At 42.5% G+C, this 18,837-nt stretch overlaps 1 protein-coding gene across 15 annotated transcripts in view; it reads left to right on the top strand.

Moving 5' to 3' along the window:
* Positions 1–18,837, top strand: part of CDK5RAP2 (CDK5 regulatory subunit associated protein 2) — a 154,995-nt gene that overhangs the window by 57,057 nt on the left and 79,101 nt on the right. For all 15 annotated transcript variants that reach the window (XM_036329834.1, XM_036329840.1, XM_036329833.1 and 12 more), the window contains one exon: positions 14,051–14,227. In XM_036329834.1, coding sequence (XP_036185727.1) covers positions 14,051–14,227 — 177 coding nt within the window. The remainder of the gene's footprint in view (positions 1–14,050; positions 14,228–18,837) is intronic.

The following is an 18,837-nucleotide window of genomic DNA, read 5'->3' as shown; positions in this document are numbered from 1 at the left end:
AAAGGCTTGGGGGCCTGAATGAGCGTGGCACAAGGGAGAACGGTAGTGGGAGCTGGAGGAGAGGGCAGGTATGCTCCATGGCATCATCCAGATGGGGTTTAGAGAGGCGTGGTGCCTGGCAGCTGTTAAGTGACTCAGCTGGGCCTTGACCCCTGCACAGCTTCATTTCCTTTGTCTGTTATTTCCATCTTTCTGGTGAAAGCTACATTGAGCTCCTTGCTCGGAACTCCTGCAGTCCTCACAGCCAGAAACACATACTAGTTCTCTGTGACAAGGGCTGCCTCCTTCCAGTGGCTTCTGTTTATTTATTTAATTTTTAAGCATGTGGTTGCTTTGTTCAAATGAACTCTTCTGAAGAACAAACATATAAAAGTAGAGCTGCTTAGGGTGAAGCGAGGGAGGAGGCCTGGTGCTCCCCCTTTCCCACCATGTCCTGCTTCTGCCACAGCCCAGGAGCCATGAGGCTCCACAGAAGGGGGCTTGGACACCACGTCTCACACTGGTTCTGGGAATTCGTACATCACTGAGTTCCTGCACCTCATTAAGATTTTGGAGAGGTTTCCTTTGTGTATTTAAAGGTAACTACTGAGCACTTTGACAAGCTTTTTCACAGCGAACCTGATAAAGTAAAAATTTGATGGATGAGAACCTTCTCATTCTCCATCTGGCCAGAGATAAAACAAACGAGCTGACTGAAGAAGGAAGTGAGAGGGCCTGGCTTTCATTTCTAACGGGATTCTAAGATTATAGAGATATTTTATTTTTCAAATAACCCACTTTTTAAAAATCAGTCTGCTCCACGGGAGCCTGACATGCAAAAGCATCACTCGGCTCAGTGTTGGTCGAGAGTGTACCTGTGAACCTGAAAGGAAATTGTCCAGTAAGGTAGAAACTGAAGCCACTCAGTTGATGCCTCAAATATAAACTTCTCTGTTTTTCCCCAAGTTGATAGCGTCAGTTTCTGGAAGAACATGTAGTCAGATGATATGGATGGCCGGCCAGGCTTAGGCATTGCTAATCCTAGGGCTTCTTGGGCTCCAAATTGCTAGTTTAGTGAAAATAACACAAATGGAACTGGTTTAAAATCCTGATTCCACACCTTTTACTTCGGTTAAGTTGCTTGAACATTTCAAACTTCCATTTCCTGGATGATAAATGGATATAATTAGAGCATCTGCTTTGTAGGGTTGTTGTGAGTTGAATGAGGTGATGGTGTTTCCGGTGATGGTGTTTTTGAAGGATGATTACTGAGGGTTTTGTGGAAGAGGTGGCACTTGGTTGGGTCTTATAAGATAAGCATGCCGTCTCCAGGCAGAATTGAGGGAATTCATTTTATTTTTCTAGTTGGAGGAGACTGGGTGGGTACAGGTGCAGGGCCTGGAGAGTGTTAATGAAGTGGTTGGGTGAGAGAAGGCTAAAAGGCAAGCTAGAATGTACTGCCGGGAGCCTGGAATGACTGCTTGTTAAGGTAGCTTCACTCTGCAGTCAACTTGGAGTCACTGAAGGGTTCCAGGCGGAGATATAATGATCAAGGGTGTGTGTGTGATTTTGTGGGTGAACCCAGAGACAGGGAGACCAGTTAGGAAGCTGCTGCGGTTGACCAGGTGAGAGCTAAGTTCTGAAGAAGGCAGTGGCAGTGGGCTGCGGGAGAGGGGCTGAGTGTGCAGGGAGGGACACTTTCCCCCCAGTACCTCAGCCTCTGTCCTTCTTCCTTCTTCTTTCTAATACCCCTCAAGGGAGGAGGACTGACTCCTCCGGTTATTCAGAGTCTTGCTAATGGGTGGATTACAAGTTCTAGGTTCTTCTGCTTTCTAACTGCAGACCTCACTTGGCCTGGCCTTTGCTGGGTAGGTGACCGGCTCCTGTAAGCTGTATATACCCTCCCCATTCACAAAACACAAACAGAAACAACTCTCATCAGTGTTATCAGAAAGCCCTACTCTGAGTATGAGATTTTTAGTCTGCGATCGTTTCTTATGTTTAGCTCCTTTGTTCTGTGGGAGTGAGGGGCGGTTGGCAGGGCAGGATTTGGCACTTGGTTCCACGTAAAAGCACCAAATCCTCACTGCTCATTTCTCATGTGCTCTGTATGGAGGATGTACTGTCCCCTCAGGCCTGGATGTCCTGTTGGATGACAAGGTGTGAGTGAGAGGGAGGGGGAAGAGTTGAACCTTGGGGCTGGGTGGAAGGTGATGCTGTGGCCACACAAGAAAAACTGGGAATAGAGGTCAGCCTGAAGGATGTGTGTGGGGAGAAGGGGAGGTGGCGCAGTATCATTTCCTGTGCACCTGCTTCTGTGCTGGCCACCCATCTTGCATTTTCTCATTTACCTCTCCAGGGACCCTAGGAGTTTGTGTTATTATTCCTATTTACTGGAAAGGAAATAATCATAAAGATTTAAATTACCTGTTTTAGCCACATAGCTTTTTAGCAGTAAAGCCCGGATGCAAGGCTCGGTCTGCCTGTCTTCACAGCCCTGGAATATTGAAGGAGGTTTGGGGAAACCACTCAAGATTATCAATTTTCAGTTCTGATTGTTTTGCTCAGCAGACAAGACATGCCGTCTCCATGCCTCCCCTAAACATTTATTATGACTCCACTGGTGCCAAGCACATGAGCCTGTCGGCTGTCTTTGTGTTGCCATGGTAGCTGCTCCTGCTCAAGGCCACCTGAGCACACATTTCCCCCTTCCCTGCAGTGGTCCTTTTTCTTCAAGCCTTCTCTTATTGCTCTTCACTTGTGGTCCAAGGTCGTTGGCCCTGTCCTATTCTTTAGCAGGAGGGCCTCCGTCCCTAGCTCGGTGTTCCTTCAGTCCTGAGCCTTGAGAAACTAAAACATGAGCTTGGGGTATTGAAATTATTAACCAAGGGAAGCCCATGTCATAGAGTGGTTTTCTATTTCTTTGGTCTTAATAGTGCAGTTAGGTGGAAAGAGCACAGGATTTGGGGTCAGACTGACTTGAGTTTGAATTTCAGCACTGCAGCTTAGTTGTAAAGCTTTGTGAAAGCCTCTGTGAGCCAGTTTCCTTTCTGTAAACATGGAACTAACAATACTTATCATGTAGGCCAGTGGTTCTCAACCTGTGGGTCGTGACCCCTTTGGGGGTCGAACGACCCTTTCACAGGGGTCACCTAAGACCATTGGAAAACACATATGTTATTACATATTGTTTTTGTGATTAATCACTATGCTTGAATTATGTTCAATTTGTAACAATGAAATTGGGGGTCACCACAACATGAGGAACTGTATTAAAGGGTCGCGGCATTAGGAAGGTTGAGAACCACTAATGTAGGCAGTCATCGAGGCTGGGGATGTTTTATGTAAAATGCCTTGGCCCATGCTTGGCTCATAGCTGGTGCTCAGTAAATAGTAGTTTCTATTACTAATGCTTATAATAAGAGAAATGGTTTATACTCTTTGGTGTCCTGGGACCCTGATTTATGCGGACAGCCCTCATCCCCAAAATGTACACACACACAGATTTGTATAGGCTCCCAGGGGCCCATTCAATGGATCTTAGGTTAAGAACCCCTGGTCTTAGGAATGACAAAATTACATGTCCTCTGGGATTCTGGAACAAGTTATTTTATATTGGCAACTGTTTGGTTGGGGTATGTGGAAAAAACGTGACACAAGATTAATAGCCTTTCTTAAAACATGTAAGAAGTTCTTAAAACACATAGGTAGCTGAATTAAAATTTTATAAGCAAATGAAATGGAGAATGGAATAAATTATTGCTGACACACACACATTAATAAGTGGACCTATAATGAATGTGCACATGAATGGTGCATATGTCTTACATAAACATTTTAAAATTAAAAAGTCAGCATGATCTTTCTAGGATGGCAGGCAGATTTGTTGTGAATTTAAAGATGTACCTAAGTAGCTTAACATAGATTTTATGGTTCCTATTCTCACACCAGTTTTTAGGGAGAGGTTTCAAAGGCGAGCATCAGGTGACTGCAGTGGATTAGGATCATTGCAAAAGAAACCCAAGCCCTTGTCATAGTGTGGAAGTGAACTGAAAGTCTTGGAATCAGAGGGACCTAGGGTCAGGCAGGTGCTGTTCCTTAGTGACTATGACCTTGGATAAATAACCTGTGTGAGCTTGTTTGCTTATTCATTAAATGGGAGCAACCTCATCTACCTCATTCATCCATTCAACCAACCAATCAACCAACCAACCAACCAAACAACAGGTATTATTACTAGTAGGTGCTGTTCTGGTTACCTATTATTGCATAACAAATGATCCCAAAACTTGGTGTCTTAAAACAATGATCATTTTGTCATATCTCATTATTTTTGTGGGTCAGGTATTAGTGTAGGGCTCAGCTAGGTGGTTTTCTGCTGAACACCAGGTCTCTCATGGTATTCAGCTGGTGAATGGGCTGGTCTGGAGGGTCCGTGACTCTTCAGTCACATGTCTCTTGCCTTTGGGGGAATGGCTGGAAAGCTTAGCACAGCTGGGATTGTCAGTTGCATTAAGGTAGACATACTTCCTTTGCTGATGACAGGGTTCCCAGAGAGAGTGTTACAAGAGACAAGAGTTGGAAGCTGCCAGTTTGTTAAATTTGGGCTTAGAAATGGGCACACTGTCACTTTTGCTATCTTCTTTTGGTCCCAGTAGTCATTGCATTGCCTAGATTATAACTATAGGAGGGGACATAGAATCCACAGCCCCTTGATAAAAAGAAGGTCAAGGAATTTATGGCTGTCTTTATTTTGCCATGAGTGTCTACTATGTGCCAGGTACCATTCTAGGTGCTTGAGCTTCAGCAGTAAACTAAATACACAAAAATCCCTGCCCATGTGGAGCTTACATTCCAGTGGGGAGACTATAAACAACATTTATAAATAAAATAAATACTACCTTAGAAGATGCTATCAGGACGAATAATGAAGGGAAGGAATACAGAGAGTGAGGTTGTGGTGGGGCTAGTGGTGATTTTAGAAGGGACGGTCAGGAAAGACTGGACTGAGAAATGACATTTGAGCACAGACTTGATGGAAATGAGGAAGCAGGCTTGAGGAACTTCACAGGCAGAGAGAACAGCAAGCTTAAAAGTCTTGAGCTGGGAGTACACAGGGTATGTAAGAGAAACAGCAAGAAAGCCAGGTTGCCAGAGCAGAATAGGTTGAGGGGAGAGCAGCAGGAGACAAAGTCAGCAAGGCAAGCCTTGCAGCCATCGTATATTGTGAAGATTACCTGGGTGAACACGAAAGTGCCTAGCATAGTGCCTGGAAGTGCAGTAGCCATTTGACACACAATAGCTTTTATTACTAACAGAACCCAGGTGTGGGAGCTCCCAGGTCCTCCTCACTCCACACACTGCCCACTGCTCAGCCACAGCAACTCCTCTGCACTGGTGCATGCTCTCATTCTGATTAGTAACAGCTGGAAAAACACAGCCAGGAAGGCCAAAAAGTAACGAACGGTTTGGAAGGTGAATCTTCATAATCTGCTTCTTCTCTAACATCATTAGTAAGACAGGTGGACTTTGTCCGGGTGGCTTTTCTGATGTGGGGGGGACAAGGAGTTTGTGTGTGTGCTTGTGTATGCAAGCGTGGGCGATTCCTGAGAGATCAACTTTTCATGAGAACCGCCCTTGAAAGTACTTTTATTATGGCCAATTTGCATAAGGGGAAATCCAAACAATAGTCAAATATATAGAAAATATGGTGACAATAAAAGAAATGCAAATTCAAACTCTTGCGAAGAACCATTTTATACCAATTAAATTAGCAAACATTTAAGAAAATGTCAGTGCTAGTGAGAAAGCAAATCAAAAGTTAGGAAAAAAATTTGTTTTATGCACAGAGCTATTCTTTGCTGTATTATCTGGAGACAATGGGGAAATAGATAAAAATGAATTGTGATATACTCATTGAAATGGAGAAATATGAAAATTGTCTATCTTTCACTGAGCATCACCTAGCTACCACATATTGTATTGTCTTTCCCATGGACCAGCAGGATGGGGAAAACCCAGTTGTAAGCTCAGGTGTACCAGCTCTGCAGATTTTTCTTATCTCTACTTTTTTGTTTGTTTTTGTTAATCCTTACCAAAGGATATTTTTTCCATTGATTTTTAGAGAGCGTGGAAGGGAAGGGGAGAGACAGAGAAAAACATCGATGTGATAGAGATACATTGATTGGTTGCCGTCTGCATGCATCCCGACTGGGGCCTGGGATTGAGCCTGCAACCGAGATAGTGCCTTTGACTGGAATTGAACCCAGTACTCTTCAGTCTTTGGGCTGACACTCTAACCACTGGGCAAGACCGCCTAGGGTTCATCTCTTAATGTTTTTTTTTTCTTTTTAAATAACTTTTCTTGACTTGATGCTGTTAAACTTTTTGTTTTACAGTTGTTCTTCAGTTGTGTAATTATTTAATGTGTGTGTGCTCTTTTGTAGGTTGTGGTGTAATGGAATAAATAAATCAAGTAAAATGGGAACAAATTCAAACCATTTAAAATTGTATAAAAATTACGGCTGCAGATGGACAGGGACCAATAGGAACATCTACAGTTTGAAAATGGTTTAATTTGTTGGCATGACACTAATGTGGGAATTGTTCTTAGTTTTTAACTTTAGAGTTCTATTAATGTCACTTTAGTATTATTTGTATAATATAAAAAAAAAAACCCTTCTTTTCTCCCTCTAGAATTGAATTTCTATTTACTGACATTTACAATTCATGATAGGTTTTTGGTCTAGTTGTTTTGGATTAAAGGTTTAGGGCAATCTTATCACCATCTGTTTGCCCAAGAGAAAAATTAACATTTAATTTTGAAGGTAGTTTCTTTTAAAAAATGTTACTTTAAAAATGTTTCCCCCTCCATTATAAATATAGTATATGCTTAGCATAAAGTATTTAAAAGAGGAAAAAATAACATTATTAAAAATATGATTTATAATCATGTGAGTTGATATTTCCTCTAGGTTTCCACACATGCTTATGATGGAAAATTTCACATACACATAAAATGAGAGAATGAACCTCTGTGTACTTGTCATCCAACTTAAGCAGTCAAACAACTAACCCAGTAGTTCTCAACCTTCTGGCCCTTTAAATACAGTTCCTGCCGAAACCGGTTTGGCTCAGTGGATAGAGCGTCAGCCTGCGGACTGAAAGGTCCCAGGTTCGATTCCGGTCAAGGGCATGTACCTGGGTTGCGGGCACATCCCCAGTAGGAGATGTGCAGGAGGCAGCTGATCGATGTTTCTCTCTCATCGATGTTTCTAGCTCTCTATCTCTTTCCCTTCCTCTCTGTAAAAAATCAATAAAATATATTTTTAATAAAAAAAAAAAAAATACAGTTCCTCATGTTGTGACCCAATCACAAAATTATTTTTGTTGCTACTTCATAACTGTAATGTTGCTACTGTTATGAATCGTAATGTAAATATCTGATACACAGGGTGGTCTTAGGCAACCCCTGTGAAAGGGTCGTTCGACTGCCAAAGAGATCGTGACCCACAGGTTGAGAACCGCTGATCTATACCCTTCCCCAACTCCCTCTCTTTCAACACTGAAGTATTTCAAGCAGTTCCAAGACATTATTTCATCAGCTTCTCAGGATGTTCTTTTTTCCTGGAATTTATTGGGACATTGATTAACAAAATTAAGTAGTTTTCTTTTAACAAATATCATTTTTACTTCAGGAAGATAAACAATCTTTTAACTTTACCAAGTAGCCAATTAATGTTTAGATTTCTCTGATTATCTCATTTAAAAATTGTTTTAAACAGTTTGTTCAAGTCATGATCCAGAGAAGGTATATACATTGCATCAATTGATATATCTTTTAAACAACTTTTCATTTTGAAATAATTTTAGACTTAGAGGGAACTACACAAATAAAAGACAAAGATGCTAATTGACTGTACCTTCACCACACCCAAGCCACGTCCACCAGCCAGTCAAAGCGACTATATGCAAATTAACCCAACCAAGATGCCGGCTGGCAGCCATGGAGCTGGAGCAAGCAGGAGGCTTGGTTGCCCTGGTGGTGGAGGAAGCCAAGCTTCCCACCTTCTCTGGCTGGCTGTGGCCTCTGCAAAAGGCAACAAAGTTTCAATTATAGAAGATAAATATATCCCAGATACCTGCTTCCAGCCAGCCTACACTGGGAGCTTGGGTGGCTGGGGGCTGTGGCCAGCCTGTAAACAGCTATCAGCCCCTCACCCAGGCTGGCCAGGCACCCCAGCAGGGACCCCCCTACCCTGAAGGGGCTGTGGCCAGCCTGCAAACAGCCATCAGCCACACCCTCATGGGGTAAGGGTCCCCTCTGGGGGGCTTGGCCAGCCTGCAAACAGCCATCAGCCCCTCACCCAGGCTGGTCAGGCACCCCAGCGGGACCCCCACCCTGATCCGGGACACCCTTCAGGGCAAACCTGGCGGCCCCCATGCATGTACCAGGTCTCTATCCTATATAATAAAAGGGTAATATGCAAATTGACCCTAACAGCAGAGCGACTGGGAATCACTGGTCACTATGACACACACTGACCACCAGGGGGCAGATGCTCAATGCAGGTGCTGCCCCCTGGTTGTTAGTGTGCAAGTGGACATGCTCCGAGGGCTGCCGGGCTGCCAGAGGGATGTCTGACTGCCAGCTTAGGCCCAATCCCCTGGAAAGCAGGCCTAAGCAGCAGGTGGTCATTCCCCAAGGGGTCGTAGACTGTGAGAGGGCACAGGCTTGACTGAGGGACCCTCCTGAGTGCATGAATTTTTGTGCACCGGACCTCTAGTATAAAATAATACAGAGTTTTCATATTACCTTCACCCAGCTTCTCCTAATGTTGCCATGTTATCACTGTAGTACACTTTATCAGAACCAGGAAATTAGTAATTAAAAAATATTATTACTTATAGACTATTTGAATTTTGCCAGGTTTCCTATTAATGCCCTCTTTCTGGTCCAGGATTCAATCCAGGGTCCACATTACCTTTAAGTATCATGTCTCACTGGTCACTTATTTTGTAAATGTTCATTAATTTGGGCTTGTCTGATGTTTCTCATGATTACATTGAGGGTATACATTTTTGGTAATAGCACAGATGTGTTGTGCACTCATCAGAGTGTCATATCTGGAGGTGCATAATGGCAGTCTGCCTTATTACTGGTGAGGTTAGTTGGTTAAGGTGGGAGGAGGGCTCCTGAGTTTCTCCACAGTAAAGTTACTATTTTATGGGGAGGTACTTTGAGATTTTGTAAATATCTTGTTTCACATCACACTTTTAAGAATCTTAGTATCTATTGAGGATACCTGCTACAGTTATTACTGTGATATTTGACTAATGGTAGTTTTTAATTTTCATGATTTCTTCTATACTTAGTAGTTGTAATTCTACTGTCCATTCTCTTGCATTTATTTATTACTAGAGGACTTTGTGCACCAGTGGGGGTCTCTCGTCCTGGCTTATGGGATTGGGCCAAAACTGGCTCTCTGACATCCCCCGAGGGGTCCCGGATTTCGATAGAGCGCAGGCCAGCCCGAAGGACCCCACCAATGGTGCGCAATCGAGGCCGGGGAGGGATGTGGTTGGTTGGCCAGCCGGGGAGGGACTGTGGGAGGGCTCCAGGGCGTATAAGGCCCATCTCATTCACTCCCGATCCTGATCGGCCAGACTCCAGCAGCAAGCTAACCTACCAGTCGGAGCATCTGCTCCCTGGTGGTCTGTGCACGTCATAGCAGCTGGTTGCCCTGTTGACTGTCTGCCCCCTGGTGGTCAGTGCACGTCATAGTGACTGGGTGACCAGTCAACTGTTGGCCTCCTGTTGGTCAGTGCACATCATAGCGATTGTTGAGTGGCCTTAGCACATCATTAGCATATTACGTTTTGATTGGTTGAACGAATGACCAGGGGACCGGACACTTAGCATATTAGGCTTTTATTATATAGGATGTAGTTATTTGTTTATATCAATATGGACTAATGGACATTTGTTTTAGTGTATAGGTTGTAAGTCATTGATATCATGATTGATTTTGTTGCTCACACTGTCCCAGATTTGACCATTGGGAGCTCCTTCAAATTGATTCCTGTGCCTTTTAACATGATTTATTTATTTATTTATTTATTTATTTATTTATCTATCTATCTATTTACTTATTTAATGAGAGCTAATTAATGATAGGGGGCTTTTGCTCTTACCAGTAATGAAGATTTTAAAAAATATTTTATTGATTTTTAGAGGCGGGGTGGGGGGAGAGAGAGAGAGAGAGAGAGAGAGAGAGAGGGAGAGAAAATCGATGTGAGAGCAAAACATCATCCAGCTGCCTCCTGCACACCCCTCACCACAAATCAAGCCCACAACTCAGGCATGTACCCTGACCAGGAATTGAACCCGCAACGTTTTGATGCTCGGAACAATGCCCACCCAACTGAGCCACACTGGCCAGGGCCTTGCCCCATCATTTTATTTTTATGTTTTATTGATTTTAGAGAGAGGAAGGGAGAGGGAGAGAGAGAGAGAGAGAGAGAGAGAGAGAGAAAACAAAGTTAGGGTAGGCTTGAATGAGCCCTGTGGAATCATGTATGAACTCATGTGTTCACATTAACCTTCCCTAACTTTATTAATTATTTAATCCACAGCTTCTCCCTCTCCCCCTCTCCCCCCATATAATTTATTTGTTGAATAAGTTGGGTAGTTCTTTACAGTTTTCCATTCTGGATTTTGCTTATTGTAATTTTGTAATGGCATTTAACTTGTTTCTCTGCTGACTCTCTAGTAAATTAGTAGTTAGATAAGATGCATTGTCAAATTCAGGTTTAAAATTTTGGCAAGATATACATTATAGGTGGTCATTTGTACTTCCAATAGGTGATGCATAATATTTGGTACTTTCTGTTTTTGTGATGTTACTATGAATGACCATTTGCAAAATGGTAATAATTTAATCTTTTCATTCCTTATTCATTTACAGCTATATACTTCTATAAAGAAAAACTCATTTTTCATCATCTATTTAGTTACCCTGGGGTACAGTTCGTATGGAAAGACAAAATAAAAAATTCACTAGAATTCTGCAAAGGCAGTTAACTGTATTAGTTTCCATTGCGGTGGTAACAAATTACCATGGCCTTGGTGGCTTAACACAGATTTGTTTGATAGCTTTGGGGTTCAGAAGTCTGAAATGGGTCTGACCAGGCTGAGCTCATGGTGGCAGCAAGGCTGCACTCCTGAAGGCTCTGGGACAGTCCATTTCCTCGCCTTTCCCAGCTTTTGGAGGCTGCCAGCATATCTAGGCCCTGGGCTCACTTCCGTCTTCACAGCCAGCAGTGACTGCTGATGTCTTTTTGTGCTTCCTTCTTTCACTTTTAAGGATCTTTGTAATTATATAGGACTCTCCTGGTTGATCTATTTTAAGGTCAGCTGATTAGTAAACTTAATTCCATCTGCAACTTTCATCAGGTAATTTAGCATATTCACAGATTTTGGGAATTAGGATGTGAACATATAATTTGGGGGGACATTCTGTCTATTATAGTGATCATTTTTTGTTTTTGTTTTAATAGTATTATGAGCTCAGATTTTTAAAAATTTTAATGTATTTTTATTGTTGTTATCCTCGATGTTCTAATTGTCCTATCCTTGGATAGTGGAAAAGCTTATTCAAGTTGACTCCTCTTTTTTTTTCATATCCTCACCTGAGGACATGCTTAGGGAGAGGAAGGAGGGGGAGAGAGAGAGAGAGACATTGATGCGAGAGCTAACATGGGTTGGTTGCCTTTTGTATGTGTCCCGACTAGGGACCAAACTCAAAACCCAGGTACGTGCCCTGACTGGGAATGGAACCAGCAACCTTTCGGTGGCACAGGATGATGCTCAACTAACTGAGCTACTCTGGCCAGGCCCCGAGTTCTTTAGACATGATCATTGAGACTTTGTTAGCTTCCTTCCTTTCTGACATGAGAAGATGTTTGGGCTCACGCTGAATGTTGCTGCCCTGGGTCTGGAGTCATCCCTCCCCATAAGGCAAGCTTTAGTGTGCATCAGAACCACTTGGAGGGCTTATTAAAACACAGATGGATGGACCTGACCTACCTGCAGAATTTCTGATTTAATAGGTCTGGATGGGGCCCAGTAATTTGCTTTTGCCGTTTCCAGGTGGTGCTGATAATGCTGCTCTAGGGACTACACTTTGAGAACCATTGCTCTAAAGAACCCTATTCTTTTTGGTGGGAAATGGTACTTAGAGACTCCAGTCTGGATGCTAGGGATGGTAATGATTCTTGGCTTTTTCAGTAAAGGAAGGAAATAATAGAAAATATAAGTTTATATTGATGTTTCCAATTCAAATTTAGACTTACATATTTTAACTTCTTTTGTATTTGTATTTTTTTCTCAGGCTTAAAGTCTTGGTTTTTATGACATTAATAATTACTTATTTAATAAATATACACACAGTTTCAGAATAACAATACCAATATTATTTTTTATGACATTGTACTAAAAACAGTTTAAGATTTTTTTTTGCAGCAGTTCCTTTTGTCCTTAGAAAAATATCCCATTAGGGATGCACAAATTACTCTGCTTTAAAGTTATTGAAATCATTTCTTTCTGTTTGGTTAACCAATCAACTTGATACACAGATTCTTTGTTTTTGCTCTGCTTTCAGTTTTAGGGAATTTTAATTTTATTTAAAAAATAATTACCTAAATATTTAAATGGTTTCAATGTAACATCGATAAAATGAGTTCTACTTTTAATTTCTGTCCCTTCTACTTTTTTCTTTTTCCTTGTAGACAGCCATTTAATTTGTTTTATGGTTAAATAAATGTTAATAAGCTGTACATACTTCTTTTTTCTCCTGGGGTCTGTCCCTTTTGCCCTTCTCCCTTGCAGCAATATATTCTAAAGATTACTTCAGGGCAGTATATTTATGGAGTAATCATTCATTGTCCTTGATAGCGTCAGAGTCCTCTCCTGTGAGCATTTATGAGAGTTTATTCCTCTATTGGTGGACACTTGGGTTGTTTCCACCTTTTGCTGTTATGAATAGGGCTTCAATATTACAAATAGTACATATTTTGAGGTAGTTACAATCACTGTATACAGTTTCCTGTTTTTTCTTTAATGTCAAAGCATGAGCATTTCCATGTAAATGTCATGATTTAAGACAGTTTTTTTCTGATTATGAAAGTAATACAGACTTATATAAGAGATTTTAGAAACTGAGAAAAATTGAAAATTACCCTTAATTCCTCTGCTTAGGTATGCTGTTATTATTTTGATGTGTTCTCTTAGAGCCTTAACAACATTTTGTGTGAACAGTTAGAAACAATTAGCATCACAGTACATAGTATCCTGGTTTGCTTTTTTAAGTTTTTATTTATTTATTCTATATTAAAAATATATTTTAAAATATTTTCATTGATTTCAGAGAGGGAGAGAGAGAGATAGAAACATCAATGATGAGAGAGAATCATTGGTCGGCTGCCTCCTGCACCCCCCTCCTGGAAATTGAGCCCACAACCCGGCCATGTGCCCCGACCCACGGGTCGATGCCCAACCAGTGAACCACACTGGCCAGGCTATCCTGGTTTGCTTTTATTCATAATTGCATTTTTTCATACCATAACTTTTTTTATAATTCCCTACTGGTAGATATTTAGTTTCCGGTTTTGCAGTACTATAAATCAGTGGTTCTCAACCTGTGGGTCGCGACCCCTTTGGGGGCCGAACGACCCTTTCACAGGGGTCACCTAAGACCATCGGAAAACACATATATAATTACATATTGTTTTTGTGATTAATCACTATGCTTTAATTATGTTCAATTTGTAACAATGAAATTGGGGGTCACCACAACATGAGGAACTGTATTAAAGGGTCGCGGCATTAGGAAGGTTGAGAACCACTGCTATAAATAATATAACATCTGTGCTTTTTCCAAATTTCAGGTTATTATTAAAGTTGGATTTTGTAAGACTTTAAATGAAAAGGAAGTATACATTTGTTAAATACATCTACTGGTTTGCTTATTTTTGTCAAGTAAATTTCAATTTTTTCTTTTCCTTCTGGCAGGACCTTAGAAATGAAGTTGAGAAATTACGCAACGAAGTGAATGAAAGAGAGAAAGCAGTGGAGAACCATTATAAGAGTCTTTTGAGTGAAAGTAATAGAAAATTACACAGTCAAGAGCAGGTGATCAGCCGTCTAACAGAAAGTGCCAATCAAAAGGACAAGGACTTGTTGCCTCAGGTATCGAAACTTTTTTCTTTTGTATTTAGATTTCGACTTGGCGTAGGTTTCTTTAAACTCTTTTGCATGAACATTCATAGAAAAACACGTTTGGTAAAAATGATTATAGCCTTCATTGCTATATATCAGAGCACTTTGGAACTTTCTTTCTATCATTTGGGCCTCAGGCACCAGGGAGGTAAGTTTGGAGAAATGGAAGCTCAGCAAAGGGAAGGAACTTATCGTGGGTCACATGACTAGTAAGTGGCAGATCCGATTCTGGCCCTGACCTGCTTTGCTCTGGCGCCCCACTGCTTCCCTGAGTAGGTCTTCCGCAGGAACTTGCTGTTCCCCATCGTGCCATGCCCTTTCACTCTACCGTACTTTCCTCTAACTGCTCCTTTTTGTCTTGGAAGACCCTTCTTGTTTGATCATGTTTGATTCAGCTCAGACTTAACAGGGACCATGATGGATCCAACATGGACGGGTATTTAACTCTGCTTCCTGCTGAAACCTCATTAACATGGCAGTGGAGGGGTAAAAAGGTATAAACCCACAGGCCTAGGAGGAGGGGAGTGTGCAACAACAGGTCGCTGTCTGGATGATAAATGAATGGGCAGGTGGTAACTACGTGGGCTTCCGCTTTCTCCACATTGCTGCTACATGCTTTGGGATGAAAAGCTAAGAAGAAGCAAGCTGGCTTACCCTATAGAGCCCAGAAAGGCTCAGCAGGCAGTGCAAGTACTTGGTGTCTTAGTAAACAGGACAGGGGCTGGAACACTGGGCAGTTTGATGACCTGTTTTCTTCACTAATTGGAAATGGGAGCTTTACTTTCTGGGGAGCTGGTCTGGAGGTCACTGACTGCATCTGAAAGCAGAGTGGAGGAAGCGGACGTGTGTGTACCCAGATGTGGGTTCCTCTGAAAGGGGAAACATGGAAAGGTGCTGATAGAATAGTTGAGTCCCCATTGTAAGGCTGCCAGCGATGGGTCTTTCCACACTCAGAACTTCTGAGCACTTTTACATTGAAACGTGCTTGGAGGCTGGAGTTCATCAAACAGGAGAGAAGTGTCTCAGAGGAAAGACAAAGACCAAACAGACAGAACAAATCTACATAAAGGAGATAGAAACAGTGGAGGATGGGAAGAAAACTAGACTGAATGACAAACTCAACGCTAACATGTTTAGATAATAAATGAGATCAGGCTCTGGTAAAGATATTTGGAAAAGAAGGGCAACCTATTGGAAATTGGTATAGATATAAAAAGTTTAATACAAGAATTAGAAAAGTTGGAAGATAATGAGCAAGTTTTGCAGAAAATGGGAGAGAAAAGAGGAAATTGGAGCCTTGATTGAAGAGCTCCAGTATATGACTAAGAAGTTCCAGAAAGAACAAACAGGTAAAGCAGAGGGAAGAAATTTTCAAAGTAATAGAAAATTTCCAAAATGGAAGGACAGATAGCTGTGCATTGAATGGGCCTGCTCTGTTTCTAGCACAATGGATGATAAAGACCTGCAGCTCAAGGCATATCTTTGTGAAATTTCAGAACACAAAGCGAGGGTAAAGCGAGCATCCAAAAAACTTCCAGAGAGAGGAAAATATGGGTGACATACAAAGTCTTCAAAATGACAGAATTCTCAGCTGGAACACGAAGCCAGAAGATGGGAGAGCAGTATTTTCAGATTGTTGAGGAAGAGTTATTGCCGGGGTCCAACCCCAGCGGGTCCAGGGGTCCCCAAAGGTGTGGACGGAGTCGGCAAAGAAGGAATGACATGGAGGCAGCGTTCAGTTGATCAGCAGCCTAGCCAGGATCTCCAGCCAGGATCTCCAGCCAAGTTCTGGTCTCGATCTCCAGAGAGGTTCTGCTTCAGATCTCCAGCCAGGTTCTGTGTCCATGTTCTCTTGCTAGGTTCTCCAGCCAGGTTCTGTCCAGGTTCTCCAGCCAGGTTCAGTCACCAGGTTCTAGTCAGGTTCTCTTGCCCATTTCTGTAGTCAGGTTCAGTCCAGGATCTTTTGCCATGTTCTCTCCAGCGAAGTTCTTCTGTCTCTAGTTCTGTGTAGGTTCTGTCTCTCTTGGTTCCGTATTCTAAGTTCTGTGTTCTAAGTTCTGTCTCTTAGTTCTGTCTTATTACATCTGTATTTATACCAGTTGACTCAATCCTATCAATCTCTATTACAAAGGTTAGGGCGTTTCTTATCTCCATTCCAGGGAGGAAAGATTATGTAGCTTAAGCATGATTGTTCGTAGTTAAAGTGATTAATTACCCACCTGGCACTAGTTAAGAGGTTTTATTCCCTCCCTAACTTCAGGGGAAAATCCCTACCTGGGGAAACAACCTTTCTCAGAGACCTTGGTTAAAACACATAGTGCCAAGAAGGTGAGCAAACATATTAAGAACAGTATGCCATATATGCCAGGTCCCTTGAAACAGCAAGCATGGACCGGCTCCCGGCAAGTTATTTCTTTTTACCTTTCCTTTTTTTAATCCTCACCCGAGGATGTATTTTTCCCATTGATTTTTAGAGAGAGTGGAAGGGAAGGAAGAGGGAGGGGAGAGAGAGAGAGAGAGAGAGAGAGAGAGAGAGAGAGAGAGAGAGAGAGAGAGACATTGATTGGTTGCCTCCCACGTGGGGCAGTTGAACCTGCAGCTGAGGTATGCACCATTGACCAGGAATCAAACCCACAGCCCTTCAGTCCTTGGGCTAACGCTCTGCCAATGAGTCATACCGTCCAGAGCAGGAGCGTGATTTTCCAGTCCAGCATTCTGTGCTCACAGAGCTATTAGCAAGAGTGAGGGCAGAGTAAAGGCATTTCCAGATGTTTGGTGTCTGAAATCATTTGCCTCCCATGGACTCCTTGCAGGAGACGTCTAGAGGATGATTTTAAATGAGGAAGTAACCAAAAGGAAGCGTGGAATCCAGAAAGTAAGGAATTCACCGGGGATGTGAAGCCCCAGGCGGATGGCTGAGATGTAGGGAGCCCAGATTTGAGCTGTTGAGGGAGCTTAAGTTAGAATTTCTCAAAGAAATTGAAATGGAATATCACTTATCTGGAGTATCTGACTCCATCTAGAGGAATTTTTAAGTTCTTTCAGAGCAGAGGTTCTCAACCTGTGGGTCGCGACCCCTTTGGGGGTCGAACAACCCTTTCACAGGGGTCGCCTAAGACCATCGGAAAACACGTATGTAATTACATATTTTTTTGTGATTAATCACTATTCTTTAATTATGTTCAATTTGTAACAATGAAATTGGGGGTCACCACAACATGAGGAACTGTACAAAAGGGTCGCGGCATTAGGAAGGTTGAGAACCACTGTTTTAGAGAGTTTGGAGGTAACTTAACATTAAGTACATGGTTTAGTTTTATGAACTAAGTAGACAAACAGAACAAAGCAGTTGTTACTGATTCCAAGAAAAGTAAAGAACTGAAAATGAAAGGAAATGTAATCATGGAACTTAGTATGTATGGCTGAGCATGAACAGTATTTTGGCCATAGTAATGTAAATGTGGAATATTGATTTAATAAAATTGTGATATAACTATTAGGAAAAGTGTGTGGGGGGAGCTGATGATATAAGAGCTAAATTTTAAGACTTCTGCGATAGTTGTTTTTTTCTGGGATTGGGACTAAGAGCTGAGAAGTGGAGAGGTGGAGGTGACTGTTTTCTATTTAAGCTTTACAGTACTATTAATCTCTCTCTCTCTCTCTATATATATAAAAGCCTAAGTGACCATTAGGACAGGTTGACCACTTGACTGGTTGACAGGTTGCTATGATGTGCACTGACCACCAGGGGGCAGATGCTCAATGCAAGAGCTGCCCCCTAGTGGTCAGTGCACTCCCACAGCAGGAGTGCCACTCAGCCAGAAGCCGGGTTCACCGCTGGCAGCTGTGGTGGCAGGAGCCTCTCGTGCCTCAGTGGCAGTGCTACCGTGCGGCGCGGCGGCAAGCGCAGCAGGGCTGGGATGAGCAGAAAAGCACGGTGCCCAGCCCCTGCTCAGGCTCCTCCCGGGCAGCCACCACTGCTTCGGCACTGCTACATCCCTTGGGGATGGGGCCGAAACCGGCAGTCCGACATCCCCTGAGGGGTCCCGGATTGTGAGAGGGTGCAGGCCAGGCTGAGGGACCCCACCCATGAATGAATCCGTGCACCCGCCCTCTAGTATATGTATAATTGGACTTTACAATAATAAAGATAAACATGTATCAAGCACAACAGTATGATGAAAATTCTAGAAATTCAGTGTTGGCTATTTGATTCCTAGTTTTTCCTGTTACAGGTCAATGGGTTTTTACAGAAATTTGTCTCTGCTGCTTTTTGGTGTGTGTTCACCTAATTTTTCTGACAAGCTTGACATGATGAATTAATTCTGATAGGCTAAGGAATATGATGTGGTTCTTGCCCTGAATTTCTGACAGAGTGCAGAAACCTAGTTCAGGGGTTACCAGGTGTTAAGTAGGTAGGTCTAGATCCCATGCTTGAACTTGGGCACAAGACCAGAGAAATGGTCTCCAGTTCTGCCGTGTTGTTGCTTGTCACCTCTTCTGCAGGGGTCGGGCAGGGGAAACTGCATTGTGCATCAGCATGAAGGAGCTTTACATGTGTGACCAGATCCCAGAGCAGT

This window comes from Myotis myotis, unplaced genomic scaffold (assembly GCF_014108235.1).
Source record: "Myotis myotis isolate mMyoMyo1 unplaced genomic scaffold, mMyoMyo1.p scaffold_m19_p_12, whole genome shotgun sequence".
In the NCBI taxonomy this organism is placed as follows: domain Eukaryota; kingdom Metazoa; phylum Chordata; class Mammalia; order Chiroptera; family Vespertilionidae; genus Myotis; species Myotis myotis.
The sequence above is the reverse complement of the archived record's forward strand: the minus strand, read 5'-3'. Positions and strand labels throughout refer to the sequence as shown.